At 44.2% G+C, this 25543-nt stretch overlaps 3 protein-coding genes across 3 annotated transcripts in view; 1 reads left to right on the top strand and 2 right to left on the bottom strand.

Annotated features, from left to right (window-relative positions):
* Positions 1 to 2028, top strand: part of KRR1 (KRR1, small subunit processome component homolog) — a 7332-nt gene extending 5304 nt beyond the window's left edge. Inside the window, exon 9 of the mRNA XM_019471972.1 lies at positions 1377 to 2028. Within this exon, the coding sequence (XP_019327517.1) occupies positions 1377 to 1519 (143 nt within the window). The 3' untranslated portion in view covers positions 1520 to 2028. The remainder of the gene's footprint in view (positions 1 to 1376) is intronic.
* A 4969-nt stretch (positions 2029 to 6997) lies between these two features.
* On the bottom strand, positions 6998 to 17068 carry LOC103898628 (glioma pathogenesis-related protein 1). The gene is made up of 6 exons (XM_009278922.1): positions 16889 to 17068; positions 12223 to 12468; positions 10147 to 10256; positions 8422 to 8504; positions 7235 to 7261; positions 6998 to 7149 (listed from the first exon to the last, which is right to left on the bottom strand). Exons 1-6 carry the CDS (start codon positions 17066 to 17068, stop codon positions 6998 to 7000), a joined length of 798 nt encoding a protein of 265 aa, XP_009277197.1.
* Positions 17069 to 19640: 2572 nt separating this feature from the next.
* Positions 19641 to 25543, bottom strand: LOC103898627 (glioma pathogenesis-related protein 1). Its single transcript, XM_009278921.2, has 7 exons — positions 25364 to 25543; positions 22904 to 23149; positions 22376 to 22488; positions 21515 to 21597; positions 20195 to 20221; positions 19934 to 20107; positions 19641 to 19654 (listed from the first exon to the last, which is right to left on the bottom strand). Exons 1-7 carry the CDS (start codon positions 25541 to 25543, stop codon positions 19641 to 19643), a joined length of 837 nt encoding a protein of 278 aa, XP_009277196.2.

Raw genomic sequence — 25543 nt, 5'->3', positions numbered from 1 at the left:
TGGATACCCCATCCCTGGAAACATTCCAGGTCAGGTTGGACGGGGCTCTGAGCAACCTGATCTAGTTGAAGATGTCCCTGCCCACGGCCGGCGGGTTGGACCAGATGACCTTTAAAGGTCCCTTCCAACCCCAACTGTTCTATGATTCTAAGATAGGGTAAATAACTTTTTTAGAAAAGTTAAAGTAAAACCACACTATATGCAGAGTAAGAACTTGTGTTTTCAGATGATTTGGTTTTTTACGCACTATAGAGAAACAAGTCTTCAGTTTTTTGGATTCATTGATTATACTACATATTTATTCATTGTATTAGATATACTGCGTATGTTTTGTATTAGCTATACTACCTACATATTATTACACTATATATTACAATTTCTTATGAACTGAAAATTTTGTTTCTCAAAAAGCATGTGTTCTGCAGCATTGATACAGCACTGTTTTTGTAATGGCAGTAAATTTTCAATAATCCTGCTATTGACTGTACTGTATCTCAAATACTGTGCTTTTCTAGCTGCTTTGTGTTTTGACTCGAAATTCTTCAGTCTTCCAAGAATAAATGACAGCAGTAGTTTGCATGTAGAGAAGAAATGAGATCCAAAGAGGACAGCTGGTACCCACTGTTAGATGTAGGAATTAACCATGTGAGGTAGGAGAGTTAGATCCAAACTCATGCCCAGAAGAGAAAATACCATCACCTAGATGAACGTAAGAGTAGGTTATTCAGGTTGCTCAGCATTAAGTGTTTAACTTAAGTACTCTGGCGCTCCCTGTAGAAGTCTCTTATAAAGGTCTTCATGCAGGGGTCAAAGATCTGTATCTTATTCCCCCAGACCACCCTTCCCCATCCTGTTTCTGACAGTGGCCGTTAATGGATGGCCAGGGAGAGAGTGTAAGGATGGGACAGGCATGTTTGAGATCTTACCACCTTAATTACTTGCAGAAAGACAAAATACCATGAAAGCTTCTCCCGGTGTACAAACTCAATAATTAATTTCTTCTCTTCTTATGTGAGACCAATCAAGCCAATAGGCCTATGCCTAAGAGAGTGTGCATGTATTCATTTCTGAGGAGTGGGTGATGATAGTTTGTATGTGTGCAGAGTGTGGCATCTGTTTTCAAATGCAGTTGTATAGGATTTTTTATATGAATGTTCTCCTTTGAATTCTGCTGAAAGAGGTTTGTGGATAATACTAGTTTCAACAAAAATTATTATTAGAATAGTTTATGAAATCATTAGTGAAAATAAAATGAGTCCTAACCAGTGCCACAGGATGCAGCTCACTGTGTTTACATATGAAGTAATCTTGTAGACCGCTAAAATCTAGAAAAAGTAAAATTCATGTCTGTTATCTGTGTATTTTTTACTGTGTAGCCTCCACTGAGAAAAAAATTGATATTGAAGCCATCAAGGAAAAGGTAAAGAATGCAAAGAAGAAGAAATTAGGAGCACTTCCTGTGGAAGAAGTCAAGTTAAAAATGGCAGCAGATGAAAAGAAAAAAAAGAACAAGAAGTAATTCCCCACCCGAGATGCTCACTTTTCTCCCACGTTAATGAACATTTTCACACTTGGAAAGATTTGAGACTTCTTGCTGTCAGTATAATGTGGACAAGAAAAGACTAGGTAGAAAGATAGTTCTCTTTTCATAAGTACACTTTAATTAGTGGACCTGAAGCAGCTGTGCAAAATTGCCAAGGTTGGTAAAGAAAATCGGTGCTGCTGTGTTGTTTGAGAAGGGAGGAGAGTGTATTTGGATAATACTCATCTGCCTAAAGGGAAGGTTTCGTAATAGAAACACTTCGGAGTTTGATGCAGGATGTTAAACATTAGGGTCAGAGAACTCGGTGGGAGTTTTTTAAGGTAATTCTTGTGTGAAAGACTACCAGGCTGTATGCAGCCTCAGTTATGGTGATAACTTTTGCAAAACGGGCAAGATTTATTACTGTGTTATGCTTTCGTTTCTGTAAAAGCTGATTATTTTTGTGTGTCTTGTCTTGGTGTTAATAAACTATTTTAATACATTGTTCTTAAATCCTTTAATTAGTCGTCTACTGCACAACCTACATGTTGTTTTCCAGGAAACAAGCTCACAGCTTCATGTGAGAATTAGACAAATCATAATAATTGAATGCCATTAATAAACTCTCATTTATTAGCATTATCCTGGAGGTTGTTAGACAGAATGTGGTACAAAGCAAGTGTCTTTTCACACGGAATGTGCTGCAGGGAAAGCATAAAGTCTTGTTACCTTTCTTTAAATATATTCTTAATTTATTTCTTGCTTGCAAGAAAGTCTAAGAAATGTGTTCCTCTTTTTTTTTCTTTTTTTTTTTTTTGAGGCCCTTCCCCTTTTTTAGAGGAAGCCTAGAGGTTTTTAGTTTCCTGAAAATGCAAATTGTGATGAAATAATGTTCACTGGAAGAGCAGATGTTGCTTATTTCATGCATCTGAGATTAAAGAAGCAGATGTAATGATTAGGAGGTGGTAGAGCGATACCAATTTCATGATTGTGTTGGGAGTGTTTTTGCCAGGTTTTGGAATTTTGATCACCTGCACATGCAGTGGAAATGATTATGCTAGAACATTGCAACTTGCTGCTTTTAGGTTAGTGACCTTTTATTTGAAACTAGTAAGTGAAAACACAGCCGTTTCCTTTTTTGCATGTATAAGAATTTAGAGTATATGTGGTTAAATAGCCAGTACGTGTGCGTTGAGAAATAGCTAAGATGCTTGCCCTTCAGGGTAGGGGATGACGTTAGCCTTAGCGTGCCTTTCAGTTAGTTGATCATTTCTTGGCACTTAATTGTTAAGGAAAAGACACTCAGTCCTTTTAGGGACTGCATTGTTCATAAACAGCAGTTTAATTACTTGTGGAATCAATCAGGAAAATACTACTTCAACAGATACTTCACTGAGAATATGATCAATAAGTCACAAACACCCGTCTCAGAAACTAGAGAGCTGATGGGTTTAGTGATACCAGCAGTACGACAAGCTTTTTAGAAACACCAACTGGTGTTCAGCAGTTGACGGTGTACAGGGGTGACCTAAGTTCAGTACCAGCCAGGTAGTTCAGACCTCTCGTATACTGAAAGGACTAATTTCAACAGGAGGCACTGCAATGCTTGAGTGTAAATGCCTGTTCTCAGAGTGTGATCCCACGAACGAGTGCTTCAACAGGAGTCCACAGAGCTAGAAGCCAGTAAGGAGGAGTCTGTAGCCAGGGAAGGACCACGAGTGTATTAGGGGAGGGAGAGTCCTTGGTTCTCATCTAGACTGGATGAGGCCCCCTTCACTGCAGAGGACTGGCACAGGTGTTCCCCTGTTTGTTGTTTAAAAAGTTAAAAACAAGTGTAGCGCTGGTTGCTCTACCCTGGTCTTGCAGGCTGGCATTTCATTTCAGCAACCTCATCTAGCTGAAAGCGCCCTACAAAAAAGTGTTTTCCAGCTGCATCAGCTGACTGCCTGGTTGCCTGAGTTGCAGTGCAGGAAAACAGCTCGGCTTGGTGGCAGCCTGGCCTCAAATTATATATAATTCCATTGTGCTTTTTTAATTTAGGACCCACAGCTGAGGCATCTATGTAGCTTCTGCATCAAATCCCTATCCATACTAAAACTCTTACCAGACTTCAGGGAGTCTTGTCCTTCTGTTGTTATGGAGTGAAAAGGCTTCGCATTGTGTTTAATCTTTTTCAGTTGTTATGGTTGATGGGTCTCAAGGATTGTTGGTTGGACGTTTATTTACTTAAACTGGAAAATCAAGAAAGCCTACTCATACTCCTGTCAGCAAGTTAAACCAAAGGATTTGTCTGCTTAGAGTCCATATCTGAATGGTAACTGGCTGCACGGGCTCACTGTTGGTGCTTTTTGCACCTGTTTTCTCAGAGAATATGGCTATGCAGTTCTAACACTTGTGTAAAAAGTAAAGAATAGAAAACAAAGTCGATTTGGAAGGGTGAAAAAGGGGTTTTTTGTATTTTCAGAACAGCTTGAACTGTTGAAAAGGAGGCTGAGGGGAGACCTCATCGCTCTCTACAACTACCTGAAAGGAGGTTGTAGCGAGGTGGGTGTCGGTCTCTTCTCCCAAGTAACAAGCGATAGGACGAGAGGAAATGGCCTCAAGTTGCGCCAGGGGAGGTTTAGATTGGATGTAAGGAAAAATTTCTTTACTGAAAGAGTGGTGAAACATTGGAACAGGCTGCCCAGGGAAGTGGTGGAGTCCCCATCCCTGGAGGTATTTAAAAGACGTGTAGATGAGGCGCTTAGGGCCATGGTTTAGTGGGCATGGTGGTGTTGGGTTGACGGTTGGACTCGATGATCTTAGAGGTCTTTTCCAACCTCAATGATTCTATGATTCTATTGCAAATTATCTCCTTAAACTGATGTTAGAGTTTACAGACTTGCAAAAAAGTACCCGAGGGCTGTATTTATATATATCAGTGTTTTGCATTTATCATGTGGAATTCATGGGCATATGCCATAAGATAAACATGGACAGCTCAAAGAGGTTTGATCATCAGGAGTTAAATATCTGGAATTTTGGATGTCCTTAAAATGAGATGCAGGACTTGTTTAGGTTTGACTTTCTGACTTTCAGGCTTTTTTTTGTTTGAAAGATACCATGTTGTAAAGTTTTAGGGTTTTTTCTCCCTAAGCCAGTGATTTACAGGGTTTTTAATGAAGCTTTTTCTATGGTATTTCCTTAGAGCTGCTGGTACATAGTTAAATGACAGTGCTGTGAATGTTTTGAACTTTAAGGGCTCTGTGTTCGTTCTGTTTACTCTCCTGGAGACCAAGCACAGATTAAACTTAGCAGGGGAGAATTCCTGCTGAGCTCGTTTTTGCTCCCTAGACACAGCAGCGTATGCTCTTCCCTCTCCTGTATTTCTCTTTGCAGTAGTAGGATCTAACCGCACGAGGCTTCAGTGGGGCAGACACTGTGCCAGGCTCCGTGCTGGTGTGGGAGCCCGGTGCAAGACAGCCTACGCAGAGTAGGTCCTGCTGCCCACGTGCCGCTTGCCGTCCCATTTTCAGACAGAACTTTGCAGTACATGAAGCTCGAGGCTTGGGTCTTGCACAAAAGAGAGTGGGAAAAAGACACGTCAGGAGGAAATTAGCTGCTCTTTTTAACAGATAGACCCATGGCCTTGCTTTTGCAATGGGGATTTTTTTTTAAACGCCCTAATCTGCCTAGTTTGGAAGACAGAACTGAGCTTGGCTCTCTCACAAGTAGGCCGGCATGGGTACTGGGACCCTGTTCACTGGAGTGTGGAAAAGAAACTGCTCATCTCCTGTCTGCGAGTGTGATGTCTTGGCTACGGAGGCTCTGGTATATATCAAGGACAAAAATATATCGAGGCCAAAATTTGGAATTTCGTCCCCAGCCGTATTTGCATTTTGAAAAATGATTTATTCAGGGAATGCTGTGATGCTGAGATGGTTCTAGTGCAAGCAGTTACCTGGAAGAGTAACGTGAGAAACATTGTGTCCCCGTTCCAGTGTTTTCAGTTAAGAACCACTCCAGCAGTGAGGTCGGGAGTGGGTATGCAGAAACACTGACAGGTGCTGCAGGGGCAGGACCGCAGAAATGAAGTGGCAAGGGGAACTTCCCGGCTTCCTTTACAGCGGCGTGTGCCTGTGCCCTGCAGAGGGGCATGGTGCAGAGGCATCTAAACCCGCCTCCGAATAGAGACGGATCACCGCCGTCTAGCTGTGTGCTTGTGCAGCTCTGTTCCTTCCGGCCTCCGCTCGAGCTGAGCGGCTGCGGTCGGTAGAGGACATGCCCAGCTGAGCACAGCAGCTGTCCCCGCGGCTTTCTGCCTGCTGCAGATACGCGGGTTCCAGGGGACTCATCCCTTGGCAACTGTTGAATCAGAGGCATAACTATGGGCACAGCATGATTTTATTTGGAGTTTTATGCCATCTTTCCCAGCATTGTGTTTCTCAGCATTGTGCAGGTTGAAGCTGAATCTGGGTTTTTTTGTGCAACAGCAGTTAAGCTTTAGATCACGTTGCAAATACCCAATTGCCATCTATGGGAAGCAGGAAATAATGATTTATTGTTTGCAATAGCAGTCAAACCCCCTATGCTTGGAAAAAAGGGGGGGAAAAAAAGGAAAGATTGCAGCAATACATAATCATGTGTAAACACAGGTGAAACTATGTCTTGGCACAGATGATGCGTGTTTAAAAACAAATTCTAAGCAAAGAGAAGTACCAGTGGCCCCAGTGCACTGAGAGACTCGGAAACGCACTGCCTGCCCCAGGATGCAAATGCCAGAGCTCTCATGGGTCCAAAAATTATTAGAAAAACATTTAAATGAAAAACCCCTCCAGGCTACTCTGCGTCTTGCTGGAGGAGCATCCAAGGAAAGAGCGCCGTAGGGACGAGAGAGGTGCGTGCTCTGCCTGGGGCCTGGGCCGGGGCTGGGGCCAGGCTCCTGGCCTGGGTGCCCTCCAGCCCTTCCTAAGAAAGTGTGGCGGGCAGCTGCCTGCACCTCAGTGCGCTGCCCGGGCAGCATGCTCCCTTACCCACCGGATCCTGCTCACGCCGCTCCACTTTGAAAAAATACATGGGTAATTTAAAACCAGTTACTGGTTCTGAGCAATGAGAAAGCTGCTTATCAGCTCTCCTAACTGCTGCCTGCAACGAAGATAGTATTTCTGTACTTTTACATAAGAAGGTGTGGCGGGCAGCTGCCTGCGCCTCAGTGCGCTGCCCGGGCAGCATGCTCCCTTACCCACCGGATCCTGCTCACGCCGCTCCACTTTGAAAAAATACATGGGTAATTTAAAACCAGTTACTGGTTCTGAGCAATGAGAAAGCTGCTTATCAGCTCTCCTAACTGCTGCCTGCAACGAAGATAGTATTTCTGTACTTTTAAATCACCTGTGGATGCAAACAATGTCTCTACTGATCTTTCTGCTGCCAGTAACTTATGTGCAGGGAAGGGATGAGTTGACCTAAGTGCTCTCGTGGTCTTCTGCATGTGTGTCATTCACTGGCGGGTGCTATAGACCAGTATTTTGGTAGGAGCCAGGTGGCCAGAATTGTCAGTATAAGGAGTAATGGCCTTAAAGCAATGACGGTGATGCAGTACTCGTCGCACGCAGGTCTGTCCCAGTCTGGATGCCACCTGGAATCACCTATGAACAAAAGAAGTTACTTGTTTTTCAAGTATAACTGCACCAAGGGCAACAAATGGAAGCAGTAAATTCTGGTGGTACTTACTAATGACTTTGTCACGCTCTGCATTTTCTGGAGAGAGAAAAGAAGTTAGCGTCAGCAGACTTACACACTATAAGCAATTTGAGTCTAAGCAAAAGGGAATGAAGCCTCACGATGGGCTCACAAATGCAGCTGCGTTTCTTTCCAGGAAGAAGCAAAGACTCGCCGACTCTGGGAGAGCCCTGCAGCGACTCTCGGGGCTTTGCTAGGAGCGCTTCCTCACACCGTGTTGATTTCTTCCCCTGCCAGTGGCTGGCATAGAAAGGACTCACTCCCCCAGGTGCGCTTCACAAGGTCACTTTGGGTCTTGCCCAGCGCCTTGCGTTTAAGATCCTCAGCCTATAACTAACGTTAAACCGTCCCGTGAGTCAGGGACTCCCTCTCCTTCCTGCGGTGCTGGTGTTTTAATGCCACCTTCCTTCTCTGTTAGTTTGCTGGAGTTGAGTGCTGGGGAAAAGAGTGACTGTACCCTCAGCTCCCCCCAGGCAGATGTCCACAGCACAGTGACTTGTCCTTCTTACGGGAATTGCAGAAGGTCTCCTCTCTCCACCTGACTCCATCCGGCCATCGCAAAGCCAAGGGCAGGTAAATCGGGTAGGTTGTCAGGGGCTCAGGCTGAGCACCACGTCCCTGTGAAGGACTCTCACGCCTGCACGTGGGCGTGTTGGCCCGGCTCCCTCCCAGTGCTTAGGGGAAAGCAGATGGCCTGGCTGCTGTTCAGTGGAGCGAGCAGCTTTGGCAGTGCCGTGGCAGCGCTCCTCCCCGGCAGAGGCACGGCGGGGGCAAGGCTTGCCTGGACCTGCACCAGCTCAAGCTGCAGTTCATGCACCAGGTAATAACCTGGAGCCGCCGGGGGGGATGCATATCCCTTTCTGTGCTTCCCATTTCTGCAAGCAGCAACTTCTGGCGGGGGTAATAACACCATAAACTGCAGCCACTACATCTCCTGTATCATACCCTCCAGCACCTGAAGAGCAAATCCCATCCCATCACTTCCTGGGGTAGAAAACAGGCTCTTTCCGCCCTCCTCCCCTCTTTGTGCATCGCTGCTCACTTGGCTTCTGACTGCAGTTTTTCAGACTATATTTAGGAAGAGGAGAGCGCTCTTCCTGCCTCCTGCCATTATCTTTCGTGTGCTCTTTCCCTTTCTACGTGTGCTTGGGGAGGAGGGCTGGTTGTCTTCTACTTACGACACAGCTGGCTGGCACACCGCTCACCATTGCAGTCGCTGCACGCTGCTCCCGTCTTGTATGGGCGCCCTGGGTAATTCCCACTGCAAAGGAAAGTAACATTGCTCCCAAACCGCCCAGGCTCTGGCCTCGGTATTACCTGCCCACCTCTGATACTGCACCAAACGCAGCTCAGTGCTTCTGCTTTGCTTGGAGCATGGCCAAAGCGAGATTTACAGCATGCCTCAAACTGCCCATAAATACACTGAGAGGGATTTTATATGCATGCAATGTCAGCAGTGCTAAACTTCGTGGTAAAACCTCATTACTTTCATCAAGGTGAGGCTTTCATTGCTTGGTCTAAGCTGAAGAAAATCCTTAGGAGTATATTCACTTTAGGAATTGAAATTGTGCATGCATCTTGCTTTGGCCCTTGGCAGAGTTGAAAACAGTTAGAGGTTAGATAAATAAAGAACTTAAGTTGCTGCTTCTCAAAAGCAACAGCCAGACGTGACATTACCCCACTTCTTAGTACGCCACAGCCTGTTTGCAGTGTCCTCACCCAGCAGGGAAGGGACCAGCTTTAGAGGCCTCTCTAGAGCCCCTTGCATCCCCGGGGAGTGCCCTGCCTGCTCTGCTGGGCACTGTTGAGGGTTGAGGGCACCCCTCCGCTTCCTTGTAGGGTCCCTGCCAATGCAGGGCAAGCGATCCAGCATGATTTTGGTCCTCTGCACAATACAGATATTGGCTAAGGGGCAGAAGGAGGAAGGCTTGGCTCATGTTTTTGGGAGATCCAGGCGTGAGGCTCGAGGGAGAGAGCACCTCCCGGCAGCTCTGGGGGCCTGCTTGCCTGTGCACAGGGTTTCTGCACCATCTAGCATGGTGGGGTGCATAGCACCCTGGGTGATCAGTGGCTTTTGGCTTGAGAACCAGAGGGGGCAGTGGTCCCTCAGCCCGTTTGGGTGTGGGGCTTCCGGAGACAGCGGTTTTGTGGCTTTGGCACAGCAGCAGCTGTGCCATTTCAAGGTATCTGGTCAAGGGTACATATTCTTCAAGGATAAAGCATGGACAACTGGAATGCCAAACTTGCTCGAGTTCATGGGCTGGCATGGCCTTGGCCCAACATGCTATGCATGTAAAGCTTTTAAAGCTGTATGTAGACTGTGGTGGCATTAATTAGCTGGAGAAGGGTAAAAAAACATCTATCCTAGATGCAACAAATATCCTACTGACAATGTATATGAAGGACCTCCAGATAAACTTTTCCCTTGAGGAGCCCCAGCCTCATGATCAGCCCTCAGCCCCAAACTCTCATGCTAAAGCTAAGACTGCAGCTGCAAGCATTGCACACTTTAGTATTTATCCGAACCATTGACCTAGAGGCTTAATTCTGCAGGCACATGTGTAAATATTTTCAGGCTTTGGGCTTGCACCTTGGCAACCGTCTGGGGCCATCTTGGCACTCAGGAGCAAGGGATTACTTTTTGAATGATCACTTTACTATTTTCATTTCAGTATCTTAAATTTTACCCTTTCTACCAGTGCCACTGCTTTTTGGCCACAACACATAGTCCTCATCTAGCCAAAAAAAGCTGGTTGGACAGTGGTGTACCTCCTTCTTTATTTTGGGGACCATTTCCTCCCACAAAACATGAATGGATGGACTGATCTAATAAAGTTGCATGTTGTGAGAGAGAAGGGGCAGGACCCCAAACCCTGTGAAATATTTGTAATGAAAAACCTTACGCTGGCCCGTAGTTGCAGATGAAGTGCGCTGCGTTGGTTATGGAGGAGTATGCCACCCAGGGACAGAAATGGACAGCACAGCCAACCTTGTAGCTTGTAGCCCAAACAATCTGCAAAGACAGACAGGTACACTGGTGACAAAGGCTTTGCTTCAGCATCTGAAGCGTTACGGAGAAGACCTGCCCTCCTCTGTTTCATGACAACAAATTGGATGAGGAGCACTCCTTGGGTGGGCTTCATGGGGGAAAGCAGCAGTGATGGATCTCGAAATCATAGTTTATTCTGAAAAACGCCTGATTGTTTTGCACAATTCACCAGGTGTTTATTAAAACAACTGAAAGAAAGAATAACTGGCTCTAACAGGTAGTTTTCCTTTCTTGCAAAGGAGAAGGTGAAGTTCGTCTCCTTTGCTTCATGGCAATCCATTAGCTTTGCTACAGCTCCTACACGGTCTGATTGCCCCCGTACTAAATCCGGAGGGGATGTGTAGGCAAATTGCTGGAAGGCACTGGTGTTACAGGAGGAGCAGGGAGAAGGAGCACGTCCAGGCTGTGGTCCTGCCTTTTAGCATCATGGCCACGACTAAGATAACCTAGAGGTGAGGGCATTACATCATCTAATGATCCTCTGTCTACTACAAGCCGTTCAGTTCGACCCAGCATCCTATATCCAGCTCAAAGATTACAGTGCAGCCAAATGCTTCAGTCCTGGAAAAACAAACCCCGTGACAGAAGCAGAGGGGAGGCGAGGGCACAGTGGTACCTGAGGGCTGTACAACAGCCATGATGACTGAGCACGTGAGAGATGTGGAGAGATCCTGGCAGCACAGGAGATGAAGAAACACACTCACGCCTCTGCTGACTCGAAGGGGAGGCCTGGCCCTTTCTGTTTGTGGCTGTTTGGTGCCAGCTCTGGGAAGAGGACACACTGCTTGGGCTCCTGAGGGTGTCCTCAGTGCAGCGGCAGAGCAGAGGCTGTTCCCAACGTCAGCCATAGATAGCTGCATCCCCGAGGATAGTGAAGGACCAAATCACAGGACCCTCCCTTCCTGGGTGGCCACCGGCTGAGGTACACGCTGGGGATGCTGCAGTAATTGTACCCAGAGGAAATTCCTCCACAGCTGGGAAGGAGGGAGAGGAATGAGGGTTTCCCCAAAGGTGCAGACCCAAGGATGCCTCCCAAAGCTGGGCAGACACACAGCTCCTAGCTATAGTCACTATCATCGCTGACTCCAAGTGAGAATAATCTTATTTTCTCATTCTCCCCCATGCAACCATCTGGGCTGCTCCTTTACAAACAATGTAGTAAACAGCACTGCACCTTAGTGCCAGGTAAGGTGCGTTTCACCGCAGTTTCCAGAGGCTGACTTTTGCTGTGTCCTTGTGAGCAAGGTCAAAAAGCAACACGCTGTCACCTCTCATGGCTCCTGCATCCAAATATCTTCTCTGCATGCAAGAACCCGCATGTGTCGTTCAGACACCCCACCAGCTTCAGCTCATCCCTTCAAGTCCTAAATGCATATGTGTATCTCCGCAGAAAATATTAAATAGCTTCAGGTCAAAATTGAATCCCTAGAGCCACTGTTGCAAGCCGTCCCGCTCTCCCATAGCCGTGGTTAGTTCTTTGGGAATCGTGGTTGGGAAAAATGCCCACATGATGCTTGCAGAGCTGCAGACATCTTTTTACATGCCGATATTTCCCCAGCCCTTGGCATGGCTTGTGGTGCCATGTGGAGGCTGCCTGCCAGAGCTGGGACCTCGTCCCACCACGCACTGCAGCCCACAGCCATTGCTGTTGCCTGGTTTTTGGCCACTGCTTGGCTAAATCTGACTGCTTGACAGCTGTCCTGTTTTCCTCCTGGAAACAAAATACAACTGGCATATTTAAAAAAAAAAAAAATGCAGTGACTCTTTTCCTCCCTAAAATGGGGACATGAGAACATCTCGTGCGCGCAGACGGAAAATAAGACTACAATGCTTGGAAAAGAGTTCACTGAATTTTCGGCAGAAGTCTAGAGTTTCTGTGTCAAAATGGCAACGCTGGTTCGTGGTTTAGATGGAGAAATGCAATGCCTACCTGCGTATAGTGGCCGCACGCTCCTCTGCAGTTATTGGTGAAATATTGGTAGGCGCTGACCTCATTGTACCAAGAGGTGATGGCTCCTTGCACAGTAAAAACAGAAAGTGTGCCAGTCCAGAGGTTTTCTCCAACGGGGGTAAATTTGGGGTGAGCCTGCCCTGGATCTTTGAGGTACGTGTTATGTTTAAACAGGCATTTCTTTGCCCAAGCTTTCGCAGTCTTTGCCAAATCTGGATCCCAAGTCTGCAAAATAAAGACAACTAAAAATCACTTTGGTATCTTAGCAATGCAGTAATTCAGAGCAACTTTCTGGAAAAGCTGGGTCTCAGTAGCGTATATGCTTCATGTTCCTTTGGTTTTTGCTTCTGCCGAGACTTACAGAGCTACATGGTAAATTGGCTTGTAGGTTCATTTCTGATTTGAACTTAGTCGCTCATTAAACTTGAGGAAGTTTTTGGGCTGGTGGGTGATCTCGGCTGACTGGTTTGTTGGACACCAAGAGCTGTGCCTCAGTCAAATACAGTGTTTGGGGCGCAATGTGCATTTCCAGGCTGGGCCGGCCATGAGAGAATGTTAATTTCATTTAAATGGTGAATTTACAGGAGATCTGGGATTGGGGGGTATGCTTACCGTACCGATCAGACTGGAGTGCAGCCTCATGCATTGAGGCCCCTGCTTGCAGGTCAGTTCACAAGCATGCTGCGATTTTTGGGTCAGTTTAAACTCAACCCCGTGGTTTGCATCTTTGTGTTTGGTGGCTTCAAATGTTAGTGCTGAATTCGTATTTGTGGAATCACTCATTCACTTGCTACTCAATCCTACAGAAAGTGGTTATTTAAGCAATTGAGTTATAGAAATATCTTTTGTTTGCACTGGAGGTGGTGTTGGGTTTTGCTGGGTTTTCTTGTGCACACAGCTTGATTGAGCGAATACCGCATTGTACCTCCTGGAAAATGCAGTACCACAAGCGCATGCCTGTACTTCTACTTACACTTTGTGTCACATAAATGAAGTTGTTCAGCACTGCTGAACTATTTTGGGTCAGGACGTTTTGGAAAAAAAAAAAAAAATTGTCCTTTTCTATATGGATTAAAATATCTCAGTTGCTTCTGCAAACAATAGAATCACTAGAGAAATTGTTTTGAATGGATTGGTAACAGTGACTAAGGAAAAGGACTTGGAGGTTGTTAGATTTTATGGCTATGTTTTACATAATATAACTTTTTTGTACCATAGATAAGTCTGAAACAATTTGTGTGTTGTTTATGCTACCAACAAGTAATTAAAAATTGCAAGATCATCCCAAAATACATCTACAGAAATTTGAAAATACTTTGTAACCTGTGTCTTCCATTTTTTCCTATGGCTAACATTTGGGGGGTGTGTGTGTTTATTTTCCCACAAAACTAACACATAAATAATTTGCCTAGGAAGTCAGTGTATCGAATATTAAAGGTAAACTTGGAGCAGGGGATCTTATTTCAAGTGAGCAGTTGGTATTTCCTTAGATGATAACTTTTAAGGACAATTAACAAAATCGGGCATTGTACGGAAGTTATCTTCCAGTCCTAGCATTACTGCAAGACAGAGGCGGCAGTTTACATCTTGGCAATGCTTTGAGGTCGAAAGGAGAAGACCGTGATGAAAGATGTATGACAGTGGTGGATGCACCTTAGTGCTTCACGGTCTTGTTTTTCACATTCTGCTTTTTAAGAGTCGGCACATCTCTTCTCCTTCATCCTATAATAGTATTAATAATAAGTTTAAAGATCCATAAAGGTATACATATTAATAAGTTTAAAGGTAAATTAGTAAGTTTAAATGTACTTTCCTTTTTTTTGTGTGAATGCTTAAACTGGCTGACAGTTGAAAAAGCAATGTGCAGAAACTGATAGTTCAACATGGTCTTTAGTTTAACTGTAGTTATTTGCTTATGAAACTGCATTTATGCAAAAACATTGGACTAAACTGCATGGGGAGAAATGCACAGGACAGGGAGGTTTGCATATAGATATCGTTGCTGTTTGAGAAAATAGTAATTACAAATTTTTTTCCCCATGAACTATTTCTCAGTATTGGTTTTATAACTCGGATGAGATGCCTACTGATTTAGGGAGGGAAAACTGAACGTATGATAAGTGAAATGTGATGCGAGGCAGCAGTAAGTCAGAGAGGCTGTTGTGAAGCCCTGATGAAGCTGGTGAGCTGCTGGTTTTGAAGAGCCTTGGAACAGACCTAAGCAATGCTTTGGGTGGATGGGAAAGGGGTCACATTTGTCAGGTAAAAAAAAAGTTAGATCAACATTCTCATTTTCTAATAAATATATTACAAATATAGATGGTTGGGCTTTACTTGCAGTTAAAGGAGTTTGCAGTTAAAGTATTTTCTTTTAAAAACTATTTTTCCAAAAGGTGGAAATGCCCTGAGTTCGTAGTCTTCATTTTTACATATGTCCTGGTTTTTGCAGGGATGGAGTTAATTTTCTTCCTAGTAGCTGGTACAGTGCTGTGTTTTGGATTTAGGGTGAGAACAATGTTGATAACGCACCGATGTTTTAGTTGTTGCTAAGCAGTGCTTACGCTAGTCAAGGACTTTTCAGCTTCCCATGCTCTACCAACTGAGAAGGCTGGAGGTGCACAAGAAGCTGGGAGGGGGCACAGCCAGGACAGCTGACCCCAACTGCCCAAAGGGACATTCCATACCATGTGACGTCATGCTCAGTACATAAACTGGGGGGAGCTGGCTGGGGGAGGGGTGACTGCTGCTCGGGGACTGGCTGGGCATCGGTCGGCAGGTGGTGAGCAATTGCACTGTGCATCACTTGCTTTGTATATTATTATTACTAGTAGTAGTAGTAGTATTTTATTTTATTTCAATTATTAAACTGTTTTCATCTCAACCCATGAGTTTTCTCACTTTTACTCTTCCGATTCTCTCCCCCATCCCACCGGGGGGGGAGTGAGCGAGCGGCTGTGTGGTGCTCAGTTGCCGACTGAGGTTAAACCACGACAACATATCTAGGTGGACAGTTATCTACAGCATACAGAAGTTCCCTGTGAAATAAAGAAGTCATCTTCTTTTTCTCATTTTTGAAGTGCTAAAGGCCATTCAAAATTGAAGAAATATGCTGTTTTCAATTCCAATGCTTTTACTTTCATAATAGATTTTATCATGTATTGTACTGCTTTCTCCACATTAAATTATTCCTGGGAGAGGTCATACTTAAGACTAGGGTTTTTGCAGTGTTTTAAAAGAAACTTACCATGATTTAGTTCTTGTTTTATTTGTAATAATCTTTCTTTGTTTGTTTGTTTCTTAAGCTGTTTTTTTCAGATCTCAGTTCTTCAGTTTTTCAAAAGGGAAAATTAGGCACAAATTAAAAAATGAATACTGCTCTTTTAATACATCACAGCAAGATTTTGTTAGTGTAGGGCCAGTAAAGCAATCTAGAAAACAGAGTCTGGAGCAATATGTACTGGAAGTTCAGGATGACCAGCTGAAGAAAGCTGAAGTAAAAGTCACATCTAGAAGAGAAACTAAGTTGTTTCCTGTCAGGCTTGCAACTTGCACTTGCTTGCTGCTCACTTACCCCTCCCTAAAGGGCACTTCTTTTTTAGTGTTTGACAACCAGAAATGGAAAATGAGCTTTATTTTTTTGAACTGTGGTTGGGGTGTTGCTAATTACAGGCGTGGTTATGTCCTCTTCTGGTGGTGACCATGCAAGATAGTCAGAAAGAGGAATAAAAGGAAAGAGATCAGAATTAAGCCAATCGCTATGGTCCATCTGAGAGATCTGTGGAGATTATCCCAAGAAGAAACACGGTATCTCAAGTATTACCCAGTCAAAGCACAAAAGGTGATGGATGTTGCAAGAGACAGCTCCAAACCTACTGGAATGGAACACCTCACAAATCGGAGGTGGGCTTCTCAGCCATAAGCCCAGCTTGGCGCACGCATTTACAGCTTCCTCCTTGCTGGGTTTTCCGCCTGCCACCCAGCAGGGGGACAAGTGTCATGAGACATCTGAAACGAGAGGTGGCCACTTTTGGGTGTATTTTGAATCACGACAGGCTGTCTTTTGCACAGTGGCTGCAGACGCTACCCCCAACGTGGCCAGGGAGAAGGCAGAGGGGCACAGCGGCGCGGGACCTGATGCCTCCAGCGCTCGCTGCCTCTGCACTTGTTGCTTTTTGGCTTCCCCTGCAGCCCCAGCACCTAGGAACAGCTGCTCTGTTGGCTCAGTCCATGAGAGCCTTGCAAAGAAAGCTTAGAGAAAGCTCTCCAATGTCATTTGGCAATGGTCTCTGCCTTTGCAGACTCAAGTATGAAAGGTTGTGCTTAGGTCTGCACATAAATTACACCCTGGGCTGTTGAGCTGTGGTGCCTTGGAACGAGGAGGCTTTTCACAGTGCAAAACGACAGCGTTAGGTTGAGGGTTGAAATCTTGAGTTTCAAATGAGGAAATTAAGCCAGGCAAATTTATACACATAGCCAATTGTATAAAGCCATCTGATAATCAGAGCCTTTTTCTCTGCTTTAAAAAGAAGTAGCTCTTTTTTCTTTTTTCTTTTTTTTTGCATTCGATCACAAAAACAATCTTTGAGAATCATAAACACCGTCACAATGCTACACACTTGCACGTAAGTCAGGAAGATCCCCTTACCATGTAGAGCATGTTGCTGGCTGGTGGATTCACTCCAGACCGGAATCTGTTATGGGTTTGCACACATTCCTCAATAAACTTTGGATCTCCAACATCAGGCAATGTCGGTGGTTCATAGGAGTCAGAGGAACGACAGAAGTGCAGAAGAGCCAGCACACAAGCAGAAAATCTGCTTGTCATGATTCTCAGCCTCTGGTCTTCCAGCTTTAAGAGCAGACAGAGTGTTTCAGCTGTACGAGGTGGTTTTAGCTCTACCAGCAGCGTTTTGCTTGGAAGGCTTGTGGGCTGGACTTATCTTAGCCATGGTAATTGAATATGGCATTGGTCACAGGAAATGAGTCATATTTCAGGAGCGTTGCTATGAGAATAAGGAAATTAAACTACAGTTCACACCAGAGCTGTGGCAGCTTTGTCTGTCTCTTTTTTTCTTCTTTCTTTAATTGTGGTGGGCAAGCTGCTTCTCTCCTGTCCTTTGGGCTTCTTTGTTTTTGTTTCTTTGGCTCCCACCATCCCATCCATAGCAATCACTATGGATTGTAGTGAAGTTTTGCATAAATTTTCTGCTTTTCATGAAAATAGCATTGCTGTTAAGGCTGTTACTCTGAGCCAAAATGCTGTGAGAAATAATCGATTTGAACTATGACTTTTACTACAGTATGAACAGTCACTTTGGTTGTACATCGAGCTGTCGGAGGGGTAAGTTTGGCTAAGAACTGCAATTTAAATATGCTGCAGTTATTGATGGGTTTCTTCTGTGACCACACGCTTGTGTTATGCGTTGCTATCAATTTCTCCTCCCAAGCTTTAGCAATTCTTAATTCATTCCCTGCAACCCAAGCCCCCAGCAGAGTTGGGTGCTATGAAGTTTGGTGCTGTCTCATGCCGGGTGCCCAGCAAACCACCCTGGCTGGTTTCACAGCCAGGAGCTGGGAGCTGATGTCCCATACACGTTGCCTCAGGTGCCCAACGATCCCTGCTCAGACCCACCACCATCACCACCCTCTTCCTCACACTGCCCTTAACTATCACCTGTCCATCAAGCTCAGGCTCTTTCCCACAGTCCCAACCTGGACATCTCTGTGGGAATGAGGTTGGGTTTCTTCCCACTCCAGGTTTCGTTTTAGGAATTTGCATCCTTTGAACAGCTGGGTGTAGGTCCCAGTTATCACTTCTGCGCATGCAGTCCTGTAGGTGTTGGGGCTGGTGGTAAGGCCACGTTCAGGTTGGTGGTCCAGGGTCACACTGTGAGCCTGCTACAGCAGCCCCACCAAGCACACATTAGGTCCTGTGGGTCGCACTTCTCCAGCTATTCATGGGGAGACTGCTTACAGGTGAAAAGGGTCTCTGAGGGAATCGTGGATGAGAAACACTGTGCTCACAACTCCCCTAGGGACCACTTCTTAGAGCAGAATAATGTGATGGGTTGACCCCTGCCAGCAGCCAAGCACCCACACTGCCACTCACTCACTGCCCCTTCCCCAGCAGGACAGGGGGAGAAAACAGGAAGAAGAAAAGTGAGAAAACTCATGGGTCAGGATAAAAATATGTATGTAAAGAGGGGTGAACAAACAAACAAAACCCCCAAGTGATGCAAAGGCAATCACTCACCACCCCCAATGGCAGACTGATGCCCAGACAGTCTCCGAGCAATGGCCACCCTGGAAGCCAGCCCCCCACCTTTCTTCTTCTACCCCAGTTTGTTTTGCTGAACACAATGTTCTATGGTATAGAATATCCCTTTAGTCAATTCGGGTCACCTGTCCCAGCTGTGTCCTGTTCCCAACCACTTGCCCCCAGCCTACATGCTGTTGCTAGATATGCAAGATGGCAGCAGACAAGAACTGACAATTCTGAAATTAAATATGTATCTTCTTACATGGTGACATTTTGCAGCATATGACAAGAGCCCAAACATCTGGGGCTCATTTTTATTCTCTGGGATGCCATGCTCCTTCAGAGCTGCAACATGGCTCAGAATTTGAGTCACTGTGTTCTCAAAACATTAGGACTAAGATAAAGGAGGAGAAACAGCTTTAAATATTGATAGCACAGTTATGCATTGCACATATCACCCAGCATGTCTTAGCTTGAAATACAGGTTTGTTTCCCTTACTAACAAATGTATATAGGAACAATAGGGGTCGAGGGCTAAACGTCTCTAAAAACAAACTGAATCCATCAACAGTTTGGGCTTTTTTAATGAGGTTGAGATCTTCCATTTCCAAACCAGAATCTGTCCTGGGCCCATTTCATCTTCCCTCTCCTGTTTTGACTCCCTGCTTCCCCCGCCTTCCCCTGCCTGCAAGCTCAGGATGGCTGTCATCTACTCTGCATTTCAGATTTTGTCACCATCTCACATCCTAAAATTAAGCTCTCCCCATTGACACTCCATCTTAATCCTTGCTCTGTCAACTTTCCTTGGTATTCTTCTAGCTGTGGAGGACAAAGCTTAACCCTGAGAGGAGAAGAATAGAATAGTACAACTGACAATAGAGTAACTTTAATGGAGACTGATACACATGGGCTAAATAGAGTAAAGGACAAGCTTTACTCAGTCTGTTCTTAAAAATAAAACATACAGTTAAATCTCCATTATCTGGGGAAAGCGATGCCTGCGATAATTGACGATTAATGGAGATGAGTTATTGCTTCTTTTGGATCCGCTATGCCGCTTCAGATATGTCTGCGTGATGCTCCAGGTTTCCAGGAGGCTTGTTAGCATGTATAGTAATATACAGTCTATGTGGTCCCCCTAGCAATCGACTCCTGAGCCAGAGCTAAGAGGCTCGTGCAGACGTAGAAGCATGTTGCAGCTACTGCCAATAAATTACTAACTCTATGCACAGCCATTAATATCTTGCCTTGCGTGAAGAAGCAGCCTTTTCTATGCTGGATAAACATCACAAGGATAATGGAGAAATGATTGAGTGTTTTTGCAAATGTGTGCAATTCTCTGAGAGTAATACAGTGGTATCAATATCTTAATTGATCATTACTCATAAAAAAATGCGTGTGGAAACCGCTGTTGTACTAAAAGAACGGCACCAGCACTCAGTACCAAAAACAGTGGCCTTAAAATTGAAACACTAAGACAGTACTGGTCACAAGAGGGATGCGGATGCTCAGCGGGTGGGATGTACGGCGGCGTGGGAGGCCTGGGGGGATGGGGCCGCGGTGGCTGGGGCTGCGTATCCCAGTCCGGATACCAGTAGGCATAATCTAAAAAACAGTGAAGAAACAGCTGTTAAGACCCATTGAACTTAGCCAAACTTATGGGAAAGCAATTAAGAACAATTTGATACGTACTTATCAGCTTCTCACGTTCTGTATTTTCTGTAGAGAGATCAGAAAAGGAAATAAATGTGAGTATCATTCAGTGGTGGTTCTTAATGTAAAGAGGTAAGCCATTGCTGCTGCCTGGCTGATTGCACTGACGATGCCAGTCAGCCCCTAAAACACCCTGCAAGGAGGAAGCGGGCCAACAAAAGCAGGTTCCCAACTGGCATGGGGCTCGTATTTTTTACTGAATTGCAAGAGAAGCAGAAAAGAAGCAGCTGTAATAGGAAGAATTTATGACATGGGGAGGAGGGAATAGCAAATAAAAACAAAACATGGAATTTATTTAAAATTGATACACAAACCAAATTTAAGTAGTTACAGACAGAAAATATAACTACTAAATTTATCACAGAAGTACACCTTTACTAAAAGCTTTGATGCATTTACAGAATTGCCTGTGTGCATCCTATTAGAATTGCTGATTTGCCCTGTAGGAGAATATGGTAAAACGGGTTGTAGGATCTAGCACTTAATTTTTAAAAGCTCTCTTCCTCCTCTCCCTCCCCCTAGTCTTTGAGATGTTTCTAGTTTTTCGGTGATGCATCAGTCTGAGACTTCAAGATGAGTCAGCCAGGATATCACAGGAGGAAATAAGAATACCAAATGCTCAACTATTTCTACAGCTGAAGCTAAAGCCTGGCTAGTAGAGACCATCCCCATTAAACCTCTGTATAAAATTCGTGTTTGATTTAAGATGTTGTTGCATGTCCTTTAATCTCTCTTTATTTAAAACACTATTTCTGACTAATTTGGGACTAGGTGTAATGACATAAAGGGCCACAGCTGCAAACTGCTGTGGAAAAACAAGCTCTCACTGCTGTATTTCAGAAAATCACAAAAGTTAGAAATAAGTGTGCTTTTCAGTGTAGTCTTATTATTGGTTCAGAACTACAGTTTTCTGGAAAATGTGATAGGACATACTAAACAAGCAAGAAAGCAGAAGTTAAAGCTAGTATTTCTGCTGGGAAAGAAGAACCAGACGGGCAATATTTGTTGGGGCTAATGTTTTAGATTTGACTTCCTGATCAGATAAAAGGCGGAAAGTAGTCTAACTGACACTTCTCTTCATGAGAAATTCTGGCTTCTACCTCTGAGAGCCTTTAACAGCAAAGTATTTCAATTAATTCCTTCTTATACTATTCTTACCAGGGTTTGGTACCGTTGCTGTGTGGTGGGCTACGGACCCGCTATGTACTTAGTGCAAATTGACTCACTGTTGTATTTCCACTGAAAACTATGCCACTTTTATTTCTATGCAATTTTGTTAGTTGATCACTTTGATCTTACCACAGAGATTGTCTACACACGTCTCACTACTGCATCCACTGCATGGTCTTCCTGCTTCATATGGTTTTCTTGGGTAATTCCCCCTGCAAAGCGGAAGAACAGTATTTTGTTAGCTCAGCCATTTGAAAAGCAATTTAAATACATGGTTTCATCAGATAGTTAGAATAATTTAACATGCAAAGCCATTATGGGTGGGCGGAATCCCTTTATCCAAAAACTGATTATCGCAATTGTTTGAAATCCCTTAGATCAGATTAAAGCTCTCACTGGCATGGGGAGCAGCTACCTGGTGACTCTTCTCATTTGAAATTAATGAGACATCTTGGGCAATACTGTATTATTCAGTGTAAGCATACAAGAATCTGCCTCTAGTCCCTCATTACCCATCTGTATTTTTAAAAAAATCTGTAAAAAGTAAGTCCAGAAATTGCAAGGTACGAGATAAACAAGAGGACTGTCTTCCTTTCATTTCTTCAATTAAAATGTCTCGTTTGAAGTTTGGGTGGGGCCATAGAAAGAGGTAATCTTTCTCAAGCGGAAAGCTTGCACCTTCCCAACTTTTCCCGCAGAGACTGAAGTCAAAACAGATTTTATTCCGCCGTCTTGGTTAAGGTGAGTGCTCTCAGCTATGATCTGCTCGCCTGCTTTTTTAGAAAGAGATTTTCTGCAGCTCCGACTATGTCCAGCAGCTTCTGCTCTCAATGGCTGAGGGAAGTTTCCCTCAGACCGGTGACATGTGGACGTAGCTGCTTCTGAAATTTGTTACAACTGCTCCCATCATCATTTGCATCTGATACCAGGCCAGTTACAGGATATTTAAAAAATAAAAACCCTAAACCCCAAATGCCATAATTAACTTACGCTGGCCCATAGTTGCAAACAAAATGTGCTGCTCTGAAGAGTCCTGGAAAATTTTCAACTGTATTGCAGAAGAGAACTGCGCAGCCAACTTTGTAAGTCTCTGCCCAAACGACCTGAAGGGCAAAGGGAAATATGTAACGCACCAGTTCAAAGGCTGAAAAAGCAACAGCATTAAGGGAGGAAGGAGAAGGAAAGGATCTTGTGGAAGTTTAAAACAGCTGACACAGGAGCAACATCAACAACCCAAAGGGCAGCTGAGACAAACAACTGATTGATGTTTTTGCATCTATCATCCTGCTCCCCCGGAAACATGAAATCGTTAGGGGGATAAACCCTTTCCACCATTACTGAAAATAGGACTCGGACATCCCTGGGGCTCGGAATATTAATTTCCAATCTCACGCAGCAATAAACTGGGGGGTAAAAACCCTTGCTGTAATTCCTGTTCCAAAGCGGTCTGTTCCAAGCCTGTACTTGGATTTTCTGTGAAACCATTACATTATAAACTGTTGGGCATGTAAGACTCACCTGGGTGTAGTGACCGCACATGTCAGTACATCTATTGGTGTTGAAATGATAGCTGCTGACTTCATTAAACCAGCCACTGAGAGCTCTGTCCACAGAGAAGATGGTGGCTGTGCCAGTCCAGATGTTTTCTCCAACAGGAGTAAAGGTGGGGTGCACCTTCCCTCTTATTTTAAGGTAGCTATTGTGCTTAAACTTGCACTTCTTTGCCCACGCTTTGGCAGTTTTAGCTAAAGCAGCGTCCCAGGACTGTAGGAAAGGAAGAAAACATAATATAACCTGCAATGCAGTGACTTACTTGAATTCAAACATTTTTAAACAGAAACTTGTGAGGATTCTTTTCCCCGTTTCTGCTTCCCATCCCTGCATTCAGTTTCTTTCTCTAACTTGACACTTCTACTCCCATAGCAAATTTATTTTCTTCTTTCTCCCTTAGATATTGCAGGACACATAGTGTCTATCCACTGTCCTGTGGTATCTGACTTGTTAAAATATTTAGAGCTGGATTGCAGTCTTTAAGCTGCTAGGCCTGAGAGAAGGTAACTGGGTGAAACCTCCAGCCTTAGAGGGGCTTGAGGGACTTTATGCCTAGGAGCTGTTGGCTGTCCAGGGATTTGCACTTTGCAGTTACCACTAGACCAGACAGGAATTCTGTTCCACTGGCCAGGATGGAGAGAAGAGTCACAGCTGCTCCCTTCCCCAGCCCCTTCTGCCGCTCTGTTCTTCTCCCTCCTCAGCGGGTGGCCAAAGCAAATGACAGGCTCACTCATCTCTGCTGGGCTGAGGAGGAACCATTCCCATCCTGAGTGGCACAAATGATAATTTGAGAAACCGGTCTGCGAGACTTGCAGAAAGATTTCATGCCACTGAATGACCAGGCAATAAAATGGCAGGTAAAATTCATTATAGAGAAATGTAAGTTAGGGGATGTGTTTTAAAAAACAAACAAACAAACAATTTTGACTTTGTGTTCGTAATGACAGGTTTGGAGCTGGCTATTACCACTTGTAAATCAATGTTTAGAAGTAGTCTAAAAAGCAAATAACGTGTTAGAAATTCCTTGAGAAGGAATGGAGAATAAAACCAGTATATAATTACACCACTGTAGAAGTCCTGTTAAATGCTGTGTGCAGCACCCCACCTTAAGAAGGGGACACTAGAACTGGAAAGGGCAGAGAGAACATGGAGGAGGAGGATCATCCTCAAGTACGGAGGGCTTTCATAAAGCAATGGAGAGTGCTCTGCAGAATTGATCAGAGACAGCTGAACATCTTGTGTGAAGTGTGTAAACAAGCAATGATTACTTGCTCCTTCCAATACAAAGACCAGAGACTATCAAATGAAGCTGGGAATTAACAGGTCCAAATCAAACACAAGGAGGTACCTTCACACAACTTGTTGTTAGACTGTGCAGCTCTTTGCTATACGATGCTAGGGACGATAAAAACTTACATGAGCTCAAGACTGAAAAAAAATTATCCAAGAAAAATCCATCAAGAGCTTTTAAATACAATGCAACAACTTTGATTTAAGAGGTTTTTATATATTTGTCCTGCTGTTATTCCAGACTTGCTGGATCTTTGGTCTGAGCGGCTAAGTTTGCTCTTGTGCATTAGCATTTTAAATTAAACATTGTTTTTTTAAAATGGCAAGAAATTAAAATCACGAGTAGTCTGAATTTTACCCCTTTACTATGAACTTCCTCTCATAGAAATGATTCGTACTGTGCGTGCAGTTATGCATTTAACTTCCTTTCCAGCGATGCAGCACTGCTGGAGGGCTCAGAGTAATGACATGAGCTGACTGGGGTTACCTCCCTCAGCTATCTACCTTCTTCCTTATGTATTCTGCCGAACGAGCTGAGACCTACCCATGGCCTATTCTGGTATCCATTGTATTTATAGGAAGCTCTGCCTTCCAGCCCAGATATTAGTATCCCTACTCTTCAAACCCCGCTACAGCAAATGAAGATCAGGTATCTAAATGGACGTCCTGGCAAATCCCTTTCTTCAACACATGTTCTAGATTGGAATACACAAGGGGAGAGGATAGATTTTCAACAAATCCTGTTGTGCAGATTGTCTATTCAGGAGCTTTTTAATACCAAACAGCTTCCCTGTGTGAGACCTGGACTAACATAAAACAGATTACTCTCTCTTTCAGAAAGAGGTAAATGAAATGCTGAGAACTGAACACTATTTTTTGCAACACAGCCCTTTGCTCTGGCTGAAGTTTAGAGTAGCAGTCCGTCCCTAAACAAAGAATTCCCTTCAAATTATTAAAACTGAACAATACTGTGAAAATTAATGTATTTTCTATTATTTCCTACAAAGAACTAACATATAATAGAGAGATCATTGACAGAAGGGGAAAGAAAAGCACAAAGCAAATGAAGAATAAGATGGGCTAAATCAGCAGCACAATCTGTATTAATTTTTAAACAGATCACGAATGCCTCCTTACCATGCGAAACATATTGCTGGCTGGTGGATTCACTTTGGATCGAAACATGTTGTGAGCTCTCACACAGTCTTCAATGAACTTTGCATCTTCTATGTCAGGCAAGGGATATTGTGGATAAGCATGACAGCAAGCAAAGAGATCCAGTAAGAACAACACAGCAAAGAAAAATGTGATTTTCAT

This window comes from Aptenodytes forsteri, unplaced genomic scaffold, assembly GCF_000699145.1.
Source record: "Aptenodytes forsteri isolate BGI_AS27 unplaced genomic scaffold, ASM69914v1 Scaffold259, whole genome shotgun sequence".
NCBI lineage: Eukaryota > Metazoa > Chordata > Aves > Sphenisciformes > Spheniscidae > Aptenodytes > Aptenodytes forsteri.
Note: the sequence above shows the minus strand (reverse complement) of the source record. Positions and strands in the feature narration are given on the sequence as shown.